This window comes from Numida meleagris, chromosome 11 (genome assembly GCF_002078875.1).
Source record: "Numida meleagris isolate 19003 breed g44 Domestic line chromosome 11, NumMel1.0, whole genome shotgun sequence".
NCBI lineage: Eukaryota > Metazoa > Chordata > Aves > Galliformes > Numididae > Numida > Numida meleagris.
The window spans coordinates 5,393,397-5,420,801 of NC_034419.1; the positions used below are offsets into that span (position 1 = coordinate 5,393,397).

A 27,405-nucleotide genomic window follows, 5' to 3' on the forward strand; every position below is an offset into this window, starting at 1 on the left:
TGCTGTAAACGAGAAATAACAAATTATGAGCAAGTGTTCACTGAATGCTGTGGAAAAAAGATCTAATGTTTCAAGGAGCTCAGAGCGAACCTTCTCACTGGAGACTGTTAGGAGATCTGTACACAAGAAAGAGGATAGAATTATTCCATATTTACTTTGTAGATGTAAGATGTCATATGGAGTCCTACGTCTAGTTTTGGACTGAGTGCTTTGAAAGTAAGTAAGGTGAGAGAGGGAGCAATGAGTAGTGGAAAACATAAACTGCTCTGAATCTTAACCAAAGAAAATAGATTTGCTTATGCTAGAAAAAGAGGAGAACAAGAAAGAAAGCCTTCCAAGCATTGTAGGCAAAGACAGTATTGATTGTTCTGCACGACAGCTGAGAATGCAAGAATTCAGGTTTAACTGTAGAATAGAAAATGCAAGTTAAATGGCAAGAAAACCTCCACAACCAAAAACTACCACTCTTCTCCCACCTGTCTAAACAAGACATACGCAGAGCTGGGGATGCTTCAAGAATTCAGGGAAACCTGGAACATTGTATGTGCAGCATGCCCAGTGAATTCTGACTCACTGCATGCATTACACAATGTGCTATATGGGAGCAAGCAAGAGCACAGTGTGTGAAACACCTGGGATTCACCCTACCAACTAGTCCTAATTTTATACCTAGTTCATCTATAATTATGATTTTGGAACACCTTGAAGAAATTCATCATTCATAAAGGAAGATAAATGCAAATCAAGCAGAAAAAAATAATGAAGGTTATATTATAATATAATCCTAGATAAACAGAGGGAATGTCATTTAAAATGAAAACTTGATGTAGCAGTACAGTGAAGATCAGGGACTGTTGACAGACTTTGGCTTTAACATTCGGAAGAAGTCATAAACACTTCCTGAAATGTAATTAAAAGATACCATATAGTCTTCATGCAATAAACAACACCTGGATTTTATAGTGCTCTTTACTAGATTTCAAAGTGTTTAGTAGAGTCACATCAAGTCTCAGTAAGGTTATTGGCACTCTGCGGGCCAGATATTTGCACTCCAGATGCATCTGCAGTCTGAACTTTCTCTATCCTTAAAAAAAGACACAATATATTGTTTATCAGAGTAATTCTAAAGTAGAAGAAAAGCAAATCCCAATCCATCTCCCTAGCTTTCTAAATACTTTGTAATTAGGATGATTTGTTCTCTGCATGTTTACACGGTTAATCTGAACTCTAATCAGGAAGAGGCAGAGGATACTTTCTGCGTAATGTGCAAAGCTGATTAACACAAGTACCAGATTTTATTGCCATGAGCCATACCATAGCAATATAGAATGCTTCCTTACACTGGTGATTGCCATCACGTGTTTGAATGGCATTGCATTAAACGTCCTCATTGTGAGTAACTCACCACAAATCTAAGGCAAGTTATCACCTGAGGGCCTGTTAATTTTCAGGCAGAACAGAGAAAATGCAAAGTTAAATTGCAGTTCAACAGCTCCACAGATAACATTATTTACAAACTATTAATTTGTTTGCTGTCTTGCTAATGGAATTGAATAAGGGGAAAAAAGTATTCCTGTGGATTGCCAAAAGGTAGTGCCACCTGAAGAAAAGATAATCTCTAGCCATTTTTCAGATGATGTCTGTAAATATTGCTTAACACCATTCCTTCCCTGTTTCCAGTGAGGACCTCAGCTAGCCTATCATTGTACGGGAAAACAAGATAGACACCTTTGTATTACTGCCTGACACTGTATTACAACATCTACATCAATGTGGACATGGATTCAATCCTTCAATTGCTGTCCTGCACTCATACCTCACCCATTTGCCAAATTCAATATACAAGAATGCCACATTTTCTAGAATGCAGGGCATGGCCTATGTTCCTATATTGTGAGATTTCCTTCTATAACCAATTTTGTAAGTCGGATATTTAACTATTTCTTATCTCAGGGTCACAGATTTTCTTTTACCGTATTTCCCATTAACCGCTCCAGAAATGTTGTTACTTTGTCTTCATATTATTATTTTTATACAATGCCCAAAGGCTTATATTGTGAGATTCAAGCCTGAAAGTTTTATCACTGCATAACCATGAGCCAGAACGTTACCCTTCATTTAAGGTGACTTTATCTGTGCATGTGCATTTACAGTTTCCATGTTGGAAGCAAATAATTTCTGTCAGGGTCTTTTTGAACAGCTCTCCCTACTGTTGGAATTATTTTCAAGGTCAACAGAAATATAACAACTCCAGGTAAGAACTGTTCACAGTGACTATAGGGGAGAGTCCTGCTTTACAACCCATGGTTTTGCTCACACATTTCTACAATGTCCATTTCTGCATGGACATTAACATGATTAATGGTACAGATTAATGTGTGACAGATTAATGTGTGGGAAGGATAATGAGAAATCCAATGTGTCACATGGTGTCACACACGATGCATATGTGCTTCACAATCAGACATCTAGATTTCCGTTCAAAATTTGTCAGCAGGAATTACCTTCAAAGATGCAATTTTTGTCTCAGTGGATCAGAACCAAGTGTCCTACAGACACGTGAGTACTTGTCACTGGAACATAATTCCGACATCCAAGCTGATAAATTTACATGGGACAATGTAGCACAATACAAATATTCTTTTCTACCACTCCCCATCCATGAATATAGTACATAGTCGTTCCTCTCATACAGGGTCATCTAATCAAGGAGCTCTGATTTATCTTTTTGTAGATAGTTCGGGGAGAATACGAATATCCAGTCTTGAGCAATGCTACAGGTGTTTGCCCTATTTTGGGAAGAATGTTTCATTTCCATTTCACCTCCATAACCAGATTAACTTCCACCAGAATTTTACTGAAAGAGAGCTAACATGAGATTGCTACCCAGTAACAAACACTGTCTTTCTCAGGAGTAAATTCAGAGTCAAATTTCTGTAGCCCTTTCTCTTGCTTTTCCACACGGTCACCGTCACTCTGACAAGAAGTAGTTTACCTGTATTTCCTCGTTCAGTCAACCGAATTGGGGAAAACTCTGATTACATCCTTAATAAATTTGATAATGGAACCAAACCTAGCTCACTAGACACTTTAAATTTCATTTTAAGTCTTTTTCTCTACTCCAGGCAGATAGTTTAGTCTGCTGACAATGCTGCTAAAATCTTTATGCTGGTAACATTCCTAGGTTTAAATAAATATTTTAATGTTCTTTTGTTAACCTTTCATCCAAGTACGGAAAAAAAACCAAACTCACAAACAAAACAAAAATCCACACACCTCATCCCTTCTAGATCACTGCAACAATAAAATAACGTTAGGCCAAGGAACTGTTACATAACTGCAGTGCTTGTTTTGATTTTCTGGGCCATACAGTGGCCTGAAGTAATCTCCATCTGGAAGATGTCACTCTCCTGATGCATGTGTATACACATCCACCCTGAATGCATAATGATACAAACAAGATGTGTAACTGAGAGGGAACACTCTTGAAAGAGCCTGTGCTAGAACTTTCTGGACAACATCTTCCCAAGCAGTCAGAGAAACTGCATTAGCAGTGAACTTTTGCACAGAATCACTTTGCAGATCACTGCCAACTTGACAAACTTGCCCACTGCCTCATAACCAAGCAATACCACTTCACTGTTTACAGATAGAATACATTAAGAATAAGATGATAACAAGACTGCCATTTAAATAAACCATTTTACTGCCTAAAACTAACAGGGAAAATATTTTAGGTAACGACGTGTACTAGCTAAACGCTGGGCCTTTTAGTGAAAGTCAGAAAGTAGCTCTGCTCCTCTCATTAGTTAATTATATTGGTTTATTCTTGTCTAGCTGTAATTGCCTTCATTTTTTAAAATAGTAAATATTTGTCATGCTTTTTCCCTGTTGTCCACCAGATAGCAATTTTCTGCAGCATTAAACATCTTAAACTCCTTCAGGAATGTGTGCGTACCAACTAATTATTTCAAAGAGCTTGGTTGTTTGGCTTTGAACGTAGCAGGAGGCTTTTGAATTACAAACAAAAATTTTATGCAGTTAAATAATTTCCATACAGATTTCTTTCTCTGCTCAAAGCCCTGATCCAGTAATATAACACTAGTATGCTAAAAAGTTTATGAATTTGAGTAGAACAGCCTTAAATGCAACTAATTAACTAGGTCTAATTTTAGTTACATATTTAAGTACTTTGATGAATCAAACATAACATTTTTGTTTTTCTCTGGAAAAAAAGCTAAAGAAATGGGGAAGAAGAAAGTAGAAGTAAATGTGTATACCAGGAATTTATTCCAGACTCATTCCAGATAACAAATTTTGATACTTTGGCAGCTCAATTCTTAAATATCATTGGGAAGACTGTCATACATCTGCTTAAGAAAGAAACGTATTTTCATCTGAAATATATAATGTAGATGTGATGTACAAATTGGAATCAGATTCCCATTTATGTGGGTAATGAACTAAACTTTATTGACAGTAAAATACTTCTAAATGAGATGCAAATTAAAACCTCTCTTTTGAAACATCAACTTCCAGTTTCAACTCCAAGAAGTCGGCTTCAGTAATATAAGCATTGGACTTGTGGTATTGCCCTACTAATATGCCCAGCTGAGCTCCACTAAACAATTCTTGAGCTGCAAGATACTTAGCAGATGCTAAGAATGCTTTTCAATGCAGATTGCCAAAAGCCAGAATTTTTCTCCTCTTTTCTAAGCCCTACATTGAACTTGTCACGTTATCATTAGCTAAGCGTGTATTGGCTGATTCTTGGAAACGTACACAAATGTCCTGATGTGCTAAAAAGATATTATTTTAACATTTAAAAACAAGCACTGGTTTATTGACTGGTGACTTGCAGCAAAATTTCTCCAGCTCTAGAATTTTAGCATTTAGACAAATTATTTTCTATAGGTTTAAATATTTCAAACAGCATACAAAAACGTTAAATTTACATTATGGACAGGGCAAAAAATAGTATAAAGCGCTAGTGAAATGGTGGCCAGTAAAGCATAACATGAAACAATGATAAAGGAAGGAGAAAAAGGTTTCCTGAACAATCAGTAGACAAACCGAATTCATCTCCATCGTGGAGACACCTTTCTACAAACTTAATCAGAGGGAATAGCACATCAGTGCCTCAGCTTACAGTGCCTTGTAAGCGTGAAAAACCAAATGAAGGGATTTCAGGAGACATGCTGTAACGGAGGCAAATGAAACCTGCTTCAGAAACTCTTATCAAACGGATTCTCATAGTTCCATTCTCTAATCATTTTCCATTAAATAGAAAACTAGAAGCTATTTATGAACTTTGAATAAATGCTCCTGCATTTTTAATTTTTTTTTTTTTTTAATTCACCACAATGCAAATTCAGCAGCTGCAGGCAATCAAGTCACTACTATGCCAGGAACAAGACAGTGTTTTTGCACGTGCAAATCCATATAATGAAACTTAGTCACCAAAAAGGTATCCATGGATTTGCATAGTCATACTAATTAAGACATGCTGATAAAAATGAATAAAATGTTAAATCTGTAAGAATTTGTATATGAGTATTTGTAAAGACACAAAACTGGAGGATGTAGAAGGGGCCCGCTCCTTCTGTCGCAGTCACAAGTTTACTAGCTGCTTAAGATTCAGCACTTCTTGTAATTCCATCACTTATAAATAAAGTACAGATTTCTTGATGTGCTTTGAGCAATAGTTTTGAACACCGGAGCTCCAATTCCATCCCCCCCCCCCAAAAAAAAAACTAGAAAATTGCTGCTAAAAATTTTGTGCAGCAAGTAGTGACTGAAAAATACAGGTGCAACATTACCATGTTAAAACCTTATCTGAATCCAACAGCATTAAGTCAACTGAAATATATGCTGAATTAAAAACTTGAGCAGTGCATGAATAACGCAGACAGACAAATTAATTCACATAAATAGGTGGTTGATTAGTCACTTGCAAGAAGTACAGCTTTACAATATATGCTGCCACTTTTTGAAAGAGCAGGTGACAGGAAAACAGCTAACTATCCTACAATGACATGTAGTTCTAATTTAGGAATGCTCTCCAGAGACTGGAGCTCTGTTTGAAGTATGAGAGTTTTGGAATTGTACACTTCAGTTTTTCCTGGATTCAGTACCTCAGGAAATGATTTAGATGTCAGAATAGGCAGCTTAAAGAAAGCTATTTTAGAACTTCGTATCATTCTGAGGATACTGTTTAAAATGCAGTAAAAGATGTAATCCAGTTATAGTGCTGTATCGAGACTCGAGAGACTTCAGCTCTCTTCCTTGATCTACCACACATTTGCTCTCTGGATTTGCAGCATCTTGTGCACAGCTTAATTCTCAGACTTTTTACTAAGGGAGATTAATATTCTTCTTCCTTACAGTGGTATTCTGTGGCACACTAACATACCTAAGAAATTGTATTCAGCTAAAGAAGATAAGATTCAATTAATAATTGTTCAAAATAATGCAGATTAGAAAAAGCAATCATACAAATAGAAATCACAGACTGCTTGGTCTAGGAGAGAAAACATGAGAGGAAAGTAAGAGAGTGAGAGAAGTAAGCTTTCAGCGTGTCAGAGTTATAAAACATAGTGACTCTGCTCCAAGGGTTGGACAGTAATAAAATTATTTTAATTTGCTTGCAGGATAGATTTGAGGTTAGATACGATGTTGAAAAGCAAGAAAATTAGAAATGAGCTTAGGAACAGGTTACCTTGAAACACTGTAAAATTTTCATCGTCAAATGTTCTCAAGAACAGTTCCCAGAAATGAACTATGCTCAAGAACATTTCCTCATGTCTCAAGATATTTCCTCTTGCTCCTTTCTAAAAATGAAAAGAGAAATTGCATAGCAATATAACCACTTTAGAAGGAATTTATCTCAGAAAAGTTTAGGCAAGTAGAATTATGAATTACGTATAATTCATCCTGGCATCTAGCTATAACAAACATAACAAACGCCTTTTTAAAGAAAAGCATTAATCCATCTCGAGTATTTCCTTGTGTGAGAAAACCATGAATTCTCTCTTACCGCGCTAGGACAGAAGTTGGTATTAATGGAAAGCATAAGCATCACTGAGTTTTTGGTCATTTACATGGCAATTTTTTTTTTTTTTTTTGTATGCAGAAACAAACAGTACTGCAAAAAATGACTATAGGCTTTATAACACTATTATAATGTGTTATGTTACTCAGTATTTAAATATGCCCTGAAAAGAAAATGTGACACTTAAAAACTCACTAATACCAGTTTACAGAGATCTGAACTTGCTTAATTATGAATGGGTTTAGAGTTACCTAACTCGAAGAGCTGATAGATCAGAATTTAATGTTATTCACGTGTATGCCTGCATTAGAAATGATAAGATTATTTAAAACAATTCTTCACTAGCACACAAAGCTTTGTGTTTATTCTTGCTATAATCAATATATTTGTAAAGCCACATTTACTTAACGAATATTGACACATGTAAATTAAATAAATGAATTCAGGAGAAGATACTAATGAAATTATTACTGTATTTATTACAAATGAATGCATGGCTGAAATTAAAACACTGGAGCTTTAAGGAATCAGCTACATTGGTAGACAGCTAGAATATTTTTTTCTGGGTGCATCAGGCCCAGTCCTGGCAGCTGGGTGATGTAAGAGATTGTCCTGCTCGGCTCCGTGCTGTGGCAGCCTCACCTCGAGCACTGGGTGCAGTTGCGCACACAATATAAGAAGGACGTAAAACTATTAGAGAGCATCCAAAAGGGAGCTACGATGGTGGTGAAGGATGTAGATGGCAAGGTGTATGAGGAGTGGCTGAGGTCTCTGGGTTTGTTCAGCTCAGAGCAGAGCAGGCTGAGCAGATGCCTCGTGGTCCTGCAGCTCCGCACACAGAGCAGAGGGGCAGCGCTGAGGACAGCGGCAGGGCCCGAGGGAACGGCACAGAGCTGTCGAGAGGGTCAGGTAGGGATCAGGGAAAGGTTCTGCTCCAGAGGGCAGCAGGCATGGCACAGGCTGCCCAGGGCAGAGCACACGGCCCACAGCTGCCGGAGCTCAAGGGCTGTTTGGACACCGCCCTCAGACACCGGGTCTGGGTTTTGGGCGGTGCCGTGTGGAGCCAGGAGTTGGGCTCCATGAGCCTTTTGGGTCCCTTCTCACTCAGGATAGCCTATGAGTTATTTTCAGAATAAACTGTACATTCTGAATGCTACACTGATCTAGGGCTCCCATTTAGAAATTCCAACATTATCTGAAAATAGAGGATATGTTCTTGTTTTTTATATATATATAATAAATCCTTCAGGATTCATATTACAAATATTGCCTGAACCTTTGGGCACAAAACTACAGAATGTGAAGTATTCAAAGAACAGTAACTTAGAAATTATCTGATCTCAGAGAATAAAATTCCTGAAGCCCAGTGGCCCTGAAATATTTCATATCAGCAGCTCTTATTGCTTGATTTCAGCTGCATATACTGTGTTGTGTTTCTGAGTAGCGGAAGGTCCTGGAACATATATTTAGTTAAAATATTTTAGTTACTTGCAATCAAACAACTTAAAAAAAAAAAAAAACAACAGTAGACTTATTACAACCTCATCTATTCATATAGTTGTCATGAGAGAAATTTATAATAACTTAATTGAACTCCTGAAGCGCAAATGAATAGTGCAATACGTGAGGTGTCAAAGGAACCTTATGGCCAAAGTCCAGTAGAAAGTGTTCTCAGCTCACATGAAGATGTCATATTAACCTGAAGGGAGAGTGACCCAGAATATAAGAAATCTCACAATTTCTAAGTCAAACTGCTTCATCTCCTTATATTCCATATATATATATATTCCTATACATTCCATATATACAGGCATAAAAATGAGAAAAACCGTTAACATTGTTCTCTTTGCTAGTTTCCTTCTATTGTATGAAACAATTTAAAAAGTAAAAGCTGTCTGCTTTTTCTCTGTTTTTCCTATTGATACACTGCCCAACACTTTTCCTGATGAGGCTACTTTTGAGAAGTTGATCATTTACTTTTAGAGGTAAAATAATTCTGACTTCCATTTATGAAACTGAACGGTACAACTAGACCTTCATGTTTTACACAATAGTTTCTCAAATCCTGAGAAGAAGCTATTGGTCCACCAATGTCAAAACTTGCAACCTCAAGACTATTGTTTTTAAAAGTCCCAAGACTTAAATGTATGTGTAAGCACAGCTACATCTGTAACACGAGTCAAGAGATTTACCACAGGGTTTCCTGGCAGCCTGGCGCAGTGGTTGATGTTGCTTGCCACTGGGACCACCACAAAGTTTGTGGTAGTAAGACACAAATTTGTATTTTAAAGATACAGAACTGCAGCAAATTTTCACTTGGACAAAGCAAAATTAATTTCTTGCTATCTGCTACTGACTTTCGTTTGTAAAACCATAACTGCCTGAAGACCTGGGGTTTACTGCTGGAACTGTTTCATTAGATGAAAGGCTTCACCTTGAAGACTATTTCACAAGAAGAGCAGGAAATAAATATTTAAGGTTCTATTCAATGGTGGGCTCTATATAGAAACTGGTTTATTTTCTTGCTGAAACCAAAGAGATTTTATTCATGATAGCAATCACTAATCATAACAGCAGGATGCTGTTCAAAGATAAGCCTACATGCAAAAGCTAGAATAAATTCTGACACTTTTACAATAGTGTTCTGAAAAGCCACACTGCTCTATAATTCTGCCTGCTTTGTTGCAGAGCATGCTTAATGACTTGAAAATGACATTTGACAGATTTCCTGAAAATATGTGTACAGAGTACACAGTCCAACTATATCAAAATAATGATACTTAACATAATGGGTGAATCAGCAGAAAGACAACAGCCAAATCACATAGAAAACTTCCCTTGATAAAATGTTATGCTCATCCATTGGTGTCTAAATGACAAGATGTTGTTGAACAAGGTTGCAGAGTATTTGAATAAGTCTAAAGAATGCGAAGCCATCAGTCTTGGTCTGTAAGAGTATTATTACCCAAATTAAATGTTACTTGCCAGGAAATCCTGAATTCACAGGCTTGGGAGTTAGGTACTTGTATATCATCAGATCAACTCCTAAGTTAAGTCAGAGGGAAAAGTGCTGCTGACAGACATAAGAAGAGTGGAGAGGTGCATTTGCATATACAAAGATGTTGACTTCAGCTAGGAAGCCAGACATAGTAACAGTAAACCTGCAGTTTAGCTTTGAAGGAATATAGTACACTTTAAAAGCTTCCCAAAATAGCACAATTTTTATCTAACTAATGTACCTGAAGTCCACAGATTCCAGATTTTGCTGTTTCAAATATGCATTCAAAACTATGGTGTTGTGTAATTTTCTAAATATCAAAACACACTGCCCCTACTACGCCCCTCAAATTTGCAAGAAAATCTTCTCTCTCTGCAATGCTTTCTATACACACTACATCCACTGGTGGAACTGAGATTCTTCTACTTCTTATGTATCTTGGGAACATGTAAGTAGTAGTTGGAAAACACCTGATCTGTTTTCACTCTGCTTTTAACATGTCTTTGGAAACAATAGCTTCCCTTGTCTCAACACCATTACTTCAGATGCAAACTTGTACAGTCACTGCACGATTAACATGACTCGGAGAGGAACTGATGTATGAAGTAGTGATATGAAGTAGTTGGCAGTTATAAGATCTGAATAGTTTGAAATAATACTTATTCAGGTAAGAGCAATGTGATAGAATATATATATTCAGTACTAATAATTTTCAAGAAATTTTCCCTCTTATTCTACCTTCAAAAATCACACAGATCATTCTCCTAAAATTACAAAAAAAATGAGGGTTAAAAAATGAACACGATTCTAATCGGAGAAGATTAATTTAGTAACATTAAAAAATTTTTTTCAATCACTTTCATGATGAACAGGCATTTTTGTTGATTTCAGTACTGAGGATATTGTAATTTAATGCCTGATAAAATTACCATTAACTCTTGGAGCCTACGCAGATGTGGTAAGGTAAGACATTTTACATCCTACTTGCTGCAAACAGAATTGTAAGCTACATTTGAATTACCCAGTCCTTTAACATGATTTTCAAATGTGATATAGCTGCTTTAAAAATGCATGGAGTATGAAATACAGGCCAGGAAGAACTTGAGTTTTACATATTTTTGCACTTACTGAGATTTGCAGTGAAAGTGAGAATCATCATCTCACAGGCTAGGTGTAATCTTTGCCAGTGCTCCAATGGATGGATACTTGGTTGATCCCTTTAGGTATATTAGAGACTCATTACTGAGAGGATTCTCTCCACATTAACTTGTGCAGAGATAGACTGGCTAGTAAACAAATATATCAATAAATGCAAGTTCAGATTTTGCAAAATTTCTTTTTGAAATTGGAAATAAATCCTAACATCTTTTAACAATCAGCCTAAAGAGAAGACAAAAAACAAAACCCAAGCCACCAATTCTGCAGGTGGTTGGCAAAGCCAAATCGTACTGAAAAAATCTGGGAAATTTAATTTAGAAAGGATGCAGTAATCAAAACTCATATATAATGACAAAAGTATTCTTGAAAATGTCAACAATCTGTAAGCAAAATTCTGTGACAGTTAAGTGAAAATATATGAGAAACGTCTTGGAGAATCCAGGTTGCTTCAACATTTTTTTTTTTAAAATTAAGTCACTAACGTTTAATCTCTAATTCAAATGCTATAGCACCATCTTTAGAATTCCCTGTAATCTGTACACCGCTGCCTTTGAAAGGATATAAATGAAACTGGAAGACAAATGAAGTTTCTCTATCATGCTTTATGGCTACATTACATTTTTCACACAAGATATCTCTAGGTAAATTAAATTTTTTAATAAAATTATTACTAGAGTAGTAGTGACTACTATCCACTTCTTCAATATGTCATCTATTTCTTTAGTTGCAGAAAAAAGAATTTTTTTATCAGAGAGGCAAAGAAAATGACCCATATACAAGTTTTTGTAGTAAGGGAGAAGTATCATGTACAAACTATAGCAAAGGCAATAACCTATGTAACATACAGAATATGAGTCCCAGCATGATAGATGCTTGATCCAGAACTAAGTAGTCAGTGGCAAAAAAAAAAAAAAAAAAAGAAACCCACCAATAAGTACAGAACCCATTCTAGTTAACCTTTAAACACACCTACTAAATTAGTATTTCTATCATGTTCTTGAATTAATCCTTCAGTTCAGGTGCTGATTTGGAATTAAATCCTGACATTCCAAGCAGGACTTTCCATCTTAAATGTTTGGGTGCTTGCTGAAAATAGTTTTTGTTCAGTTACTTTATTCATTTTCTTCTCCTAGAAAGAAACAGCTGGCAGCCAGACAGAACCAGCTGAGGTCAGATGCTCAAGACAAAGTTTTTTCATGCTAAGAGATGCTTACTTTGCTAGAACCAAGGACATTTATTTTCATTGACAAATCTTAAACCAGCATAAAATGAAATATTCATCTTACAAATGAATGAACTCCCAAATCTTACCAGGACGTGGCCACGAACTCAAAATCCAAAGACGATCAGTGAGTTATGACAAAAGACAGAGTGATATCAAGAGAAAATGATGCAGAGAATAAAGTATGTTCAGTGACTCAAATGATGTTGTGAATCTAGCACTACAAGTAGCCTGCAATCTTTCTGCGGGCTGTAATGTAAGGCTTTTTCTAAGTACACCTTTACTATTACAAAAATTAGCAAATGTTACAGAGCTTCTCTAGATAGTTACAATTCAAGCTGTCGCTTGCTTGCTGTGACCAGATTCACATTTTAATTCCCTTGCTTGTGGAGACTGATATCCCAAAATGCAAAGAAAAGGAAAAACACACATTGTGTACTTGTGACAATTCCCCCAGTTCAGCCAGGATAGCTGGATATAAAGGTCTTAACCCATCCTTAGTCATGTAGCTGATAGGTAATTATTTCAAGCGCAAGAGCAGTCTGATGTCTGTGCACAATGTATAATACCAAAAGAAAATCCCTAGAACTGTATTACTTTCCTGCTATCCTTAATAAATAATTTTTCTACATACATGCAACATAAAGAAATGATGAGTAAAGAACCAAAAATAATCCAACTGAATGATTTCGAAATACTCCTCAGAACAGACCACAAAAATCACTTACAGTCACACAGTTCGGATGAGCCTGTGTGTGAATATTTAGAACACTAGCAGAAGGAGCCAAGGAAACACTACAGCTATGGGCATCATGAAGGCACACACAGATCTTGTCAGAGACCAGCCCATTCCTCCTCCTGCTTCCTCCAGTGCTAGCTAGCGTACAAATACAGAAATGAGAATCACATCAGGTGACTGGTGGGCTAAAGAAAGAACAAACAACTGAATGGTGACGCATGCTTCAGCCTGGAAATCTGTAATAAAGGTTGATATAGTACTCCAATATTTTGGTTCTTTAATGAGTTCATCTATTACAGCCATGCTGCTTCTACTGTGCCAGATCCTTAGGAAAGAGAAGTTTGTAAATGACTGTACTCTTAGAGCAGTCATGGAGTGTACAGATGTACTGTTTTAGCCATCTGATGAACAAGGGAATTTCATTTAATAAATGTGCATTCATGAGAAATGACATAGAAAAACATCTACAGAGCAAAGAACTCCCATGTTCAGAAATGCAGGATAGGTGCTATAATGCATTATTCACTGCTGAGTAGCAAGACCAATTCAAATGATTGTTTCTGTGTAATAACATCATGATTTCTTCCACAAAGAATTGCTTTTTTTTTCCTCCTCCAGCTCAAACTTGTTTTCTGTTTACTTGGTTTCTTTTTGTTCTCCAACTTATTTTGTGCAAGTTCATTCTTTCCCACTTGATATTGGTTTTGTGCCTGCTATTGTCGCAGATTTTACTATTATTAATGAGTAAACAGTCAAAGAAACAATGAAGCCCATTCAATAATGCAAAACAACTGTAAGATGCAAATTACTGACTTGATTCTTTGTTGGTAAAACTTGTACCATTCATGGAGCTTTATTTGTCTCATTAAATCTTCAGTTTCCCTCAACTTATTCTACTGGTATGTTGCATGGTTGCTGCCACAGTGGATATTGCTGCTTTATTCTGCTGTCATTGCTTTCTTTTTTTTTTTTTTTTTTTTTGTATTCACAAACTTTAAGAGAATTCTATTATATAGCACTTCTGCCATATAACCAAATTCTATATTCTCTCCTAGGGATGAAGAGGAATTCTACTGAAGCCTGGTTTTCTACAGATTTGATTCTCGTGGAGAGTTGCAAGCGCTCACTAAAATTGGGCATTCATAAAAGTCTGTGTTTTTGGGGGGGTTATCTAGAAGTTAGCAAAGTATGAGCTCACAGTGCTAGAAGTAGAATCATAAAATTTCCCTTACACAGAGATTAACTTTTGCAAAATTCATGAGGACTTAATTATTGTTTAGATGTCCTTTCTGTTATCTAATTTGGTAGGAATCAGTTTAAAAATTAAAACAGTTAAGTGGGAGCAAACACACAGGAACAGCGCAGCTGAGAACACCTCCTTTCTTTAGAGATCCAGGCTAAAAATATCGCTGCTATTATTCTGAAGTTTTCATTTTCCCCCCCTATCCAATCTATCCCCACACCTGGGTAAAGCTCATTTATAAATAAAACTATCACAAAATAATGAAACTAAACTATTGTTAATAGCCATGTTTGGGCTCGTGGTGACTTGAATCAAAATCTAGGGGCAGAGGTGGCTGAGTGTCCAACTCAATGGGCAGAAGACAGATCGTAATACAGAAACTCAAGGCTTCTGAGTATTTTTGTACTTACAAATGTGATTCTACTTCCATTAAAGGCATTTTAATTGGTTCTTACAGGAAAAAAAAAAGTGAACTCAGCCTTTACCCCTCATTTATAAAATAATAAAATGTCATAAAAATATCACTCCTAGTGAATAAATTTCATTAAGCATTTAAAATAAGTTTTGCTGTAGACTATTCAATGGATTGTTATCGTATTATCAACATTTTTTCAGAGGTAGTTTCTTTGTTACCTTGAAACATTTTGAAAAATAACTCTTTTAGTGCCTCTTATTTATGACTCACTCGTAATAACACAAATGACGCATGCTGTCAAATTACAAGCCATTCCTTTCTGAAATGAGCTTTTTCCCTTCCTTTTGAGTAAAATATGACAATTCTCACTATTTTGTTTTTCAGAGGGCAGTTTCTTACTTAACGGAAAATAGAATTCTGAGAACCTAAGCAAAACATGTGCTGTAAGAGTATCTCCCACCTCTTGTCTCTTTCAAAGATGAATAAATTTGATAAAGCATTATTTAAAACTTCTTACAGAACTTCAGAGGTTGTTTACCAGTCAGCTCCATTTCAGTCATTGGACTTTACCAGACAATTCTCTTTTTTTTTTTTTTTTTTCTTTTTTAAAGTGGTCGTTGGAAGCAACTAACATGCATTGGCTTAAAATTAATTACTATGGATGCCATTGTTATAGCTGAAGTCTCAAAGCCCATTTGCAGTGATTACTGGCCTGCCTCTCTGGTAATGTTACATCCTGCTTCCATATACAAAATGTAAAATGATGTTCTCATTTGGGAATTAGCTTGAGGAGCTGGGAATAGAATATTTAGTGGGTCAGAAACACTGTGAAGTTTTTTGTTTTCTGATAGCTCAGGCAGTCCTTCAGATTTTCTCCCCCCACAACTTCATTTTTTCCATGATGAAATCATGGAAAAGTACACAGAAAAGTACCTAATTAATTTCTGTACTACTGTGCATACTGTAATGACACATTATTCTGTTATTGCAAATATGTTTACTGATGCTGTAAGTCCTGAAAGTCCACCTGACCTCACTTTCGTGTGAGGGAACTGCTGCATTCTGATCACTTTCATCAATTACTATTCCAGATGAGGCCCAGTATTGTATGGTTAGTGCCCACTTAGCTTTGGTATTGAAATAATCACTGGAGCATTCTTTTGTTTTCTTTGAAAAAGAATTATTTATTATTCCTCCCCCACCCCCTTTTGGCCCTGCCCTGCCACCCCTAACCCCTTTAGTGGATCCCAATGGAGGACATCTGTATTCTGGGATCATCATAAATGCAGATAGATTTTCCTGACTTACCCCAGGGAGAAAGGAAAAAACAGACCTTAGCAGGACGCACTGACATGTGATTTCTGAGCACTGTCGGTTGACCATACATTGCCATCTAAACACTGATCAGGGGCTTTAGAAAGTAAATAAACAGCTCTTTGGCTCAGCTATCTCCCACACCGGGTGTTCTTTTTGAAACTGCTGCAATTCAGACCTTATCACTGAAGTCTAGTTCTAGGCCACTCTTTTCTCAAACAGATTCTCTGCCAGAAGCAACGTGCAGAGAACCGTTCTTCCTGCTATACCCATCATAATCCTTGTTTTAAAGCCTTTTCTCCTTTAAATCCATCACACTTACTGCCCCTGATGTCTTCATACGTTCATAGAGAATACAGTCAGTTCCACTGTTTGGTTGTTCATTACATTTCCCCTAAAAATGTTTTAATATTTCTTAACTTTTTGTGTGTTCATCTTCAGTGGAAACAAATAACTCAGAATTCAAGTAATTGTACTAATTTTTCTTTACAGATTTTTTTTCTATACTCTGTTTCTGCTATATTCAACCCCTTTGATTTTCCTTCATTCATTCTGCTATTTGCCCTAGAAAATCCAAAGTTTTGCTCAATAAGTGACACTAAAATTTATTGTGCTGTCTCCAACTCCATTTCACATTTGGTTATTATAGGCCACGTTCCAAAACAGACTCAGTCTGATGACACCGCAGCAGAAGCTGAACACCTGCTAAATGACATTGGCTATGTGAGCTCAGTAGAACGTATAAAAAAAAATTCTACAGTATCTCTGATGAGGTTTGTCTCTTTACCTTTGTGAAGGATGGTACGTGAGAAAAGTCTCCTAAAATCCCAGGCATTTATTAAGGGTTTGTTATCTGGGGCACATGAAGCAGCCTCTTACTACATTATCTACTGGAACATCTGTATTGGTGCAGTCTATATTTAGAAATAAAGCTATGTAACGTTAAGATGCTTAACATTTTTCCACCGCTCAAGTGGAAGATGGTTGTCTTACCTCAACAGCAATGGGAACGACTCCTAGAAATAACAGTTCTAACATTAATGGTGCAGGATTGTGGATACAATTTCAAATCTTGTTCTTTAATCACGTTACCTCATTTTTAAGCAGTGAGAAAGCACTCCTTATGATAAATTGAAGAAAAATGAGTAAAATGTCATAACACTAACACATTTTTTAAACAGAATTCCTTGAAAATACACTTGTTTATGCTAAATGCAAAAGTAAGAGGTGCAAAATAGTATCATTTGGACTGGGCAAAATGGAAACAGCACTTTAAACGTGATGTAACTAAGAAGAGAACTCAAAAACAGATGATTGGGTGAATAACAAACACATATACTATATCTGTAAATGGAAAATAGCAACTGCATCTTGCAATCCACTTGGTAATTATGGTGAAACAGACCCTTAAGGCTTGAAATAGAGAGTTTAGTGCACTAAACAGAGAAATAAGATACCATGCTGAATTGTGAAGACATAAATTGCAGGAAATGGTTTATTAATACAAAAAGCTCTGGAGCAGGCCACCTGCAGTTGTAAACACAGTAGCTGTGATAAAAATAGCTCTGAAGACAAAGAGGACAAGTGATACTGGGGAAAATATGGAAAATGGTACTAGGCTTCCTGTTAGTAAATTCACAGCTCGAATACAGTGATGATAAATATGAATTAAGGAGAAATTAAATCTGCAAGCTTCAAGAGAAGAATCTTAGAAATTATATATCTGAATCTTGTGCACGGTTACACCAGGAAGTTTTCCTGTTGGAGTTAACAGCTGAAAAGTGAACCCAGATTCACTCGAACTAAAAATAATGCACACGTTTTTGAAGTATGGGTAATAAACCAATAAAACATAATATACAGAATATCTAACGTTGCATGAAGACCATGAGCCAGATAACCATTACTTACTAAAGGACTTTTTCTTTTCTTTCCAGTTTAAAGTTGATACCGTTCTTATGAGTAGAAATAGAGCATCTGTGTCATGGAGAAAGTGTGATTGGCTTTTCAAGTCAGCTAAAACCTTAAACTTATAACTGAGACAATGAGGAAAGAGCTGAAAAGGAATGATTTTAATCATAGCACAAATGTTACACAGACTAACACAGCTACATAAAGTGAATATATGAATAAAAGATCTAGTTGCCTTCCGAGAAAAAACAAACAAATACATAAAACAAACAGAATTCATATCCATTCACATACCTTGCCTGTCAACCAAATGCTATCTCGAGGGCTTCCCTGCTTACAGCTGATAAATCAGGGTGCTTCTGTAGAATTACAGTGAAACGATGAGACACAGCATAATGTGGGTGGCAAGCAGCAAGTTGCAGAAAAGGCCAGGAAAGTTACTGGTGAACTCCAAAATTTCAAAGTCTCTCAAGCAGGCAGCTATACAGAAGCTGTACTGCTGGCAGAGGATCTCTTGTCTGGAGACGTCCTGCAAGGAAAGGCCAGGGTGTTTAGGAAAACCAGGGAACAGATGCTCTGCTACGCACACCTTCCTGCTTCTACAGAAGTGAACTGCTTGGTACTCTCTGGCAGTGCAAGCTTCAGATTGCATTTATGTACAAGTAGCAACAAGAACTAAGCCTAGACACATGGGGCAGTAGTTTACAAGTACGCAAGCAATAACTAATTCACTCAAAAACTTAATATCCACATAAATTTGTACAACCTGTGCACTTACTGTTGTAGGTCAGGATTGAGCTTCTAGAGGTTGTAAGTACCTATGAGTAAGTATCTGGCTGTGGCACTTGTGGAATAGAAGGAACTTTGTGCTCTTGAGGTGTTACTGCTTCCTCAAAACAACGAAGAATGACTTTGCCTTCAATATTTACTATCGTGTGGGGTTTTTTTGTATATTTTTTCCTAAAGGCTTTCCTCAGCATTCATTCAAGAATCCTATCTACACTCAGCTTGTTACAATATAATGGCAGAGTTTTCTGACAAACTTTTATACACGTGAAAAAAAATCTGTCTAAAGAAATTGCCAAAAGTGATTGGTACACAATGATGGCATCTACAGCATCAGAGATGCTTTCATTGGATATTTCCTGACTGCTTTCTCTTAGGAGACTCTCTGTCAGAGACGAGAGCTTGAGCAACATACCCTAGCTGGTCCCTGCTCCACTCCAGCTCTATCTCTAACTGGAAGGAGGAGGCACCTTGTTTTTTTGGAGTGTCCTGTACTAAGAAGCCCATAGATTTATGAATGGCTTCCAGGGAGGTACCTTGAGGATACGTATGTTAGCATCCAAATAGAGGAGAAAATCAGGATGTTCTCTTAAAGAAAATGCAGTAGTTGGAGAAGATGCTAGATTAATACCTGTAAGGCATAACCTCCTCATTTAAAAAACAGAAGTAGGCATACATGCTGATAAAAACAAGTTGCAAAGAGAACCTTCTCCTGAAACTCCACACAATAACCCTGACTCCTTATCAGGAAGAACTTTAAAAAGATTGCTTCAACATTTTATTCAGTATCTAGCTGTGCATTTTAAGGCGGGAGAGGGGGAGGTAGTAAGTTAATTGTCAATAATCCTTTGCAATCTGGCTGGCGATGGGTGGGAATTTTCTGGATGAACTGGAAACAGGCTCTCGGTACCTCGAATGGCTGAGGTATAATTTGTGAATTGTGTGGCAGCTGCCGGGCACGTCCTGCTGATTGCAACGTCTCAACACTTCTGCTCACACACACAGAAGACGCCCAGTCCCCCCGCACCTCTGCTCAAAGGAAGCACGCGAGGGAACTGCGCAGGCCACAGCCTATCGCATTGTCACGAGAACTTCACGTCTGCAGTCACAAGCAAACATCCTCCAATTAACTGTGACCTGGTTACAGTATCTAGGAGAAAAATCTGTCACTGAAGCAAAGAGCATTAGGCTGACAGATTTTCACTCAGTCCTTCTGCCTCAGAGAGGCATGGGAGATCTGGGGCTAGCTTTAATCAGCAGAGAAATTTATTTTGGAAACAGCAATTGTACTCCGTAATTCTAATAAGTACTCTTATTTTTGGTGATGTCTCAGTATGATCCTTGGATTGTTTATTTAACTGCTTTTCTAACACTTCCCTCCTTCCAAGCATGTGAACACTGGCCAACTGCAATTTAGCCAGCACCGCCTGCTTTGCTAGCACGGTGCTTCCTTCCCTCCATGCAGATACTGCAGCTTGACTGGGATTTCATGGTAACTGCTTTCAAACAAAGTTTGCTCCTCCTTTTCCTAATCTCTGTGGATGTTAATTGCTGAGCACAACTGTACCTTTTAGATGACTATTCACATCCACTCCAACTTTCAACTAGCAGGAAAAAAGCATACAGCAAGCCTCCTCTCAACTAGAACTTTAAAAAAACAAGCAAACAAAAAAAAAACCACCAAAAAAAAAAAAAACAGGATGAAAAGGGGCTGAGAGGGAGCTTCTGTGCAGTCAGTGCTCTCCTGGGCAGCTTCCCTCCTCAGTGCGGGCCACGCCCTGGCAGCCGCTGCCTGTCACGGCCGCTGTGATTGGCCAGGAGCGCTGTGGCGGGAAGGCGAAGCACAGCGTTTGCAAAATGGCGCCCAGCCACTTTGAGTGCTCCGCTGCATGATTTGCTGAGCAGCTCAGGATGGGGATCTGCAGCTGAGGCCTTACTGCTGAGGGGGGCTTAATGAATTCATTGCTAGTAGATTGGCTTGCTTTTTTCATTGTTTATGGAGGTTTAAAAGGAACAGCTGTCTGTCCAGAATCACCACGTGATGAACTTGCCATCACTGGCACACATCAAATCACCAAATCCCCCTCCTACCAAAAATGAAGACAGGTCCTGCTCTTCTGGAGTTCATCAGTTAACAAAATATGAGCGCAGCCCCGATTTTTTTTGTTAACTGATGAATTCAAGAAGGCAGATCAACTTGTGTAAGTTTAGAATGTACCACATATACATTTCCAGCAGCCTTTCTCATGCTCAAGCAAGCAAATTCTTGGGAAAGGGCAGTAGGCGAACCTTTTTAGAAAGGCTGATATTTACCACTGGCAGCAGCAGGCTCAGAGAAATGTACCTCACCAAATCCCACCCACTGGAACTGCCTGTGACAGAACAGAATAGTGGTCTGAAGTCAAAAGCCTCATCACTTCCTGTAGTAGTTTGGCTGCTGATCCGTTCCAGTTCTCCATTTCCCACTTCTTTTCTTCCTTTTTATCATCCCCCTCTGACTCTTGCTTGTGGCAAATCACATTCCATAAAGATGCATGCCAGCAGACTGCAGCTACTTGCCTAAAGAGTTGAAATAAACAGTGGGCATTTACCAAAGTATCCCCATCCCTTCGAGCAATGTGTGTTTCACAACATACAGTACTGGACTGGTAGGCTGAATTAGAAGTGAAAGGAATTGGGCAGTAAAACCTTTCCTGGCAGCATCTCTGAATAGTTTATCACACTAGCATTAAGATGTCCATAGCCCTTTCATTTCGCTCTGAAAGGAAAGGGGCAAGGGCTGCTTCCTTGGCCACCTCCACTGACTTCAGTAGGAACTGACAACACTTAGTGGAAAAAAGAAAAAGCTTCCAACAAGAAATAGTAGATGAAAAAGTTGTCAACATACCTTAAAATCATTACAATATTGACAAAAGTGAAAAAGTATGACTGTAAAAGTCATGCAGATATTGAGTTCATATACCATGGATACCTGCTTCAAGACAGTGTTCTCAGCCACTTCCTAACAGAGTATTTTTTTTAATACATATATAGTGCACTACATAATATATAACATCACGCCATGTTTTTTAGAAGATTTGAGACAGCTAGCTTCCACTCACCTTCCTTTTTCACAAGGGCATATATTCAAAAGCTTTGCTTCATTTATTCTCCAGCTATGTTCTATATAAAAGCATTTTACCTCTACAGTTCATACAACATGCACAATAACGCCTATTAACAAGACTACTCTGTTAATCAGTGCAATTACCATATTAACACAACAGTAACAATGCAAGAGCAGCACTTCTTTCAGCGATCCAAGTTAATGCAAAAATTGTTCTGATGGTATCTCATATGATTTTTCCCCATCATCTCCCTTTTAACTGTAAAGACGCACACTTGGATTCACAGCTAGACATCTTCTCCATCTCTTTCCAGGAGCAGAGGAAAACATATTTTAAAACAAAGCCAACATCAGAACTTTCATAAGAAAATGGCTTATTGTTGCACTGGTGGGGTGGAAAGAGTGGTATACTCACAAAAGTTGGGCATGAAACACAGAAGATGAAGTACAGCTAATAGAATTATATGCTAAATTCTGAGTAGCCACAAAACCAAGCAAGATCGTCAGCAGTATACTAAAGGAGTCTTACAAAGCTTTATTAAATAATACAGATACAAATGATTATTTACAACCAAATTGTCCATTTTTAGTAGTAGCATGTAAGGCACACTTTTTCCAAAACTAGAAAATAAATTATACAAGACTCAGAATAATATGTAACAGTGTTGCATTTCTGTAATATTGTATGAAGCCAAAAATACATACCATAGACTGTTTGCAATCCATTCCTTTGACAATTTTTCCACATAATTCTTCGAACTTTGCATGGAATATTTTGTTCTTTGAACTAGAACAATTGAGATCACTTTCGTAATGGTCCTTAGGGCAGTTTGCACACCCAGAATACTATTCACAATTGACACTGTGATACTACTTATATGTAAACAATCCCTCATCTGTCAGCTACAAAATACTGTTTGCATATTAAAAGTTACTGGGATTATGATTTCCTAGATGACGAATTCCAACTGAGGTACTTTTTTCTGTCCTCAGAGAAGTATCTTAGGACCGAGTAATATAACAAGTCCCCAACCAATCTGTTCAAAATCAGTTTGGAAAGAAGTTCAAGTCACCATATTTTGCTGCCATCTTGTTTAGAAGGCAAAATATATCTGAACATACACAGTGATCAGCTGCCTGATATAGCAGAATACTTTCAGACGTACTCAAAATTGTGCATTTTAAATCTGTGCGCCCTCACAGTCACAGAAAAAAAGCTATAATAAACCAATCAAAAAAAAAATCAATAATTCTTATGCAGTGAAACGCAGCGCTGTATTTAAAAGATCTACAAATGTGCACTTAATAATAGGATATTCAAGTACAAATATTCCTCAGTCTGGTCATATCAGTCATGTTTCACTGTATAGTTTAAATTAATTCTGGATGTGACTGTATTATTATGTACACAAATACACTAGAGATAAGCAGATTGAACCAACTGAAAAGGTCGCTAATTCTAAGTATGAAATAAGCCACTTGCTTTCCAGTGCATCAGGTAACTAGTGGTAATAAGAGGAGGCTCAGTTTTTATTGAGGTACTTCTATGTGTAAAATAACTAATATAAAATGGATTTTTAATCAGAAACAGGTAAAATAATTGCCTTCAATTAAAACTATTTACTACTGGAAGAAAATCCTCTTAGAAGGCACATGCTTTCACATTCCCAATCGAAAAAAAGTGCTTACGCAGTAACAAGACAGGAACACTGCAGCTTTACCCAAAGGAAGCCACACTTCTAAGACATTTTTTAAACTTCTTTTTTTGGTTAAAAAACAAAGCAAAAAAAAAAGCATCTCAAAATCTATTCACAGTTGTTCCAGCATTCCTAATGTTTAAACAGCAAATTATGACGATGAATCACATTGTAAGGCTAAACATAAGAATACTTATCAGTGCAGTACATTCCTGAGTCTAAATCAAAATTAAGAAACTAATTTGAAATATACAATCTTTCATATTTTTGGCTCGTATTTGACCTGTTTTTCTATTTCCCTTTTTTAAAAGTTCATTAAAAAGAAAGTTAATTTTTGCAAGAGTAAATAAACTTGGGTCACTGTCACTTAGACAATTTCCAACTGCTTGAAGTGCAAGAAAGCTAGCTTAGCATGAACACTGCTTTTCGTCCATTCATCCTCATCAACTTCGCATAAAGCAGCAGGTAAAATAAATTGCAGAGAACTGAAGTACATAAAAAAAATGCAAAGAGCTCTAAATATTAGAAAAAAAGAAAAAAGCTGGTTATTTTCAAGAGATTATTTGAGTTGCATCAAAACTGCAAAAGCTCTGAAATTTATTTTAAAGGCACTAATTTCCTCCCACTCCACCTCAGTCCTAGTTCACAATGAAGAGTGCTGTTTTCTCTAACGCGAACCGTAATCTGTGCTCCACAGTGCAGACGATGGGCTCGTTTTCCTGCTTGAGGACTGAGGGCTGAAGGAAAACATGGGTGACACAGAGAAACCTAAAACAAAGGGAAAAATGAGAAAAACAATCATACTTAGGAATGGTGGAGGAAGTAGGAAAAAATAACTGCCACTCATCACCTGCTGGAACACTTGGCAAGTGAGTCTAATGATTCATTCAGAGTTGAATAAGCCCTTTAGCTTACTGCCTATTGAAAAGTCATCCTATATGTACCAAAACCTTGTAGGTCTTTCATTAAGGACTTGAATAAAAGAATTAATGAAGCTTTCTGAGGAAGGCACAATACATTTCATTTCAGCAAGCAGCCTTCAGGTTGAACGTAACATATTTTATCTGAAGTATCAGACATTTTTACAAATAGGACTCTAACTCTCCAACACCTTAACTACATTTGTAATAATGTGGACATTACTTGCTACGGTTCGTTATGGACTTCTGCAATAAATAGGCTTTTTTTTTTTTTTTTTTTTTTTTTAAACATACTTCTGAAAGAGTTTGATTCTGCAATACTGCAAGTAAGCAAAATAGGAAGTAAATACAATATCAAGCAATACAGGTAAACCACGACTGCAAGACAAAAAGCAGTGAAGAAACAAATTGTTTCCTGCGGAACATAACTAAGTCTTCCATAGATTCGTCTCCTTCATCCCCCTAATGTTTGCCCTTCCCTGCCTCTTACAGAAGCCCCCGTTCCCAGAACCTCACAGCTTGCTGATAACACAAGAAAATCAGCGCTTGCTGCAGCTCAGCTGATGTCACATGAACTGAACAACCAGCCAGCTGCTGCCAAGCACGCTGGATCAGCAACTGATACTGCTTTACTTTCCCTTGGACTGATCAAAGCTGTGGATCTCCTCTCTAGCCACCTGGTGGTTTTCATGAATTCCCAGACTTTCAGCATGCTCATTTCCAATGTTGCTGCATCTGATAGGAGTTTGAAAAGAATTAGTGATGGAGAAAGGGACAGTAGGGGGAAGGAGGAAATGAGACTAGCAACAAGTTTTTGAGGAACTGGCACAATGCTTGTTGTCATTTAACTCAGAATACAGACTAGTAGAGATACATCCCTACATTCAATTCAAATGCAGTATTCTAGACTAATCAATGACTTCATTTATAACTGGGCAACATCTGCTTACTGTTATGGCTGTGCTGAGGAGTTGTCCGTGGGGTAAACGCTGGATGAGTGTGCTGTTCTTTTTGTGAGAAAACTGCATGATAGGCTGCAAGACATTGTTAAAAAACATGATTTAGTATTGAAATTTTTCCTTTATATCTCACTACTAATGTATTGTATGAAGTTATAGAAAAGATATTAATGATTTTTTATTCTCTTACCTATGATCATAACAGCTGTCCCTGCTAATAGTGCAAAAAGTGTGAAGAACATTACTTGATAGGAATCAAGAAAGTGCTGGAATAGACTTGCTCCATCTGTAAAACCAAATAAGAAAAGACAATATAAAGTTAAGAGACACCTTGTCTCTCCAATCTGCTTTAATAGTTATTATTTCTTCACTCTCTTTTGGCTCTTTCAGTTTGAGTATTTATCCTAAATAAATTTAATCAACTTAGTCATTAGTATTGAAATCATGCTATTTATAATGCACTCTTCAAAATTTACCAATAACAAATTAAGATATTGATATGCAGTGTTCTTTATTCTCTTCAGCCCCAATTTGCTAATCAATTTTGTCCTAAGAGTAAATAAAAGCAAAGCAAAAAAATACCATTGGATACTTGAGCACTGGGATATTTATGCCAACTTTGACAGAGTATTTTGGGCTGGCCCAAAAGGAAAATATATTCTGTTTTGGTTATAATGAGCAATAGCATTCAAGTCTTCTGGTCACAATGAGCTGTTTGAATGTCAATGATAATGTGAGCTGTCAGCTCAGATTTTAACACACCAGATTTTATCATCTCAAACATTAATGTAATTTTACTTTTATTCTGGCATATGAAGTCTGGAGATAAACTTACGTCTCACTGGTGCACTGGTTCTGTCAGTCAAATAAATTACTGTCACTGGAATAGTGATAGTCTGGTCAGTCATAGGACTAGAGATAGTTAGAGTAGTTGATAAGGATCCCTGGCTTGAAACTCTTGGATCAGACAGACTAACAGTGTAGACTATGTAACTAGGCAGCCCATAGGATTTCTCCTTCTCAAATGCCTTCACCATTGGTGATCCACATTTCACCTGCCAAGGAAAAAAAAAAAAAAAACAACTGAAAAAGACCATTTGAGAAAGTACAGCACACATCCATCTCCCAGGCCATGCTTCAGAAAGACGTTGTTCCACAAACCTAGGGCAACTCACCTCTCAGCAGCAGCTGGACTTGATTGTAATATTACACTGACACTTGCATCACTTCACTTCTATTTTTTAAGGTTGCCCTAGTAATTGCTATTTCTGTGGGTTTCAGCCAAACACATGAAAGCATCTTCTGCTGGGCTACGGGAACAGTGAGCAAATACCCACCCCTGCCACTAGGGATCAAGCACATTTTCTGCTCCCCAGTCTGTGTGCTAGTTAATGCATCCCACCCAGCACACAGGTGAGCCAAACACATTTCTTCTACCTTGAAGCAGAAGTGAAAACTGAGGAGAAATACATTAAAGATGAGCACTTCCAAATCATCTCAAAAACAATCTTGAGATGGTAAATGTGGCAGAGTCTATTTGGTTAGAAAGTTGCATGTAACAGTTCAAAATGCTTTCCAACTGTGATTAATATGTTCCATCAATACACTCACCTCCAGGGTATCAAGAATTTCAGTGGCACCAAATATTTTCACATCAGAGCTTGTGTAATGATTACTTAAAAGCATTTCTGTTTGGTCAGCATAAAACCCAGGATTGAATGGCACCTCAGTGCCAATCTGTTCTCCAGAGAAGTGACTGCCTTGGATCGAAGCCGTAACTCTGAGCGCTGTTTTACTCATACTGAGATGCTTCAGTTGCTTGTCAGTAAGCCTGTGCATTGTGATGGAACATGTGTAATGTCCTATAAAACCAAAAGAAGTTTGAC

At 37.3% G+C, this 27,405-nt stretch overlaps 1 protein-coding gene across 1 annotated transcript in view; it reads right to left on the minus strand.

Annotated features, from left to right (window-relative positions):
• The window catches only part of NUP210 (nucleoporin 210), a 61,546-nt gene continuing 56,594 nt past the window's right edge, over positions 22,454 to 27,405 (minus strand). The window contains exons 36-40 of the mRNA XM_021409291.1: positions 27,131 to 27,381; positions 26,355 to 26,574; positions 25,710 to 25,805; positions 25,511 to 25,594; positions 22,454 to 24,408 (exon numbers count right to left, since the gene is read on the minus strand). Of these exons, the coding sequence (XP_021264966.1) occupies positions 24,308 to 24,408; positions 25,511 to 25,594; positions 25,710 to 25,805; positions 26,355 to 26,574; positions 27,131 to 27,381 (752 nt within the window). The 3' untranslated portion in view covers positions 22,454 to 24,307. The remainder of the gene's footprint in view (positions 24,409 to 25,510; positions 25,595 to 25,709; positions 25,806 to 26,354; positions 26,575 to 27,130; positions 27,382 to 27,405) is intronic.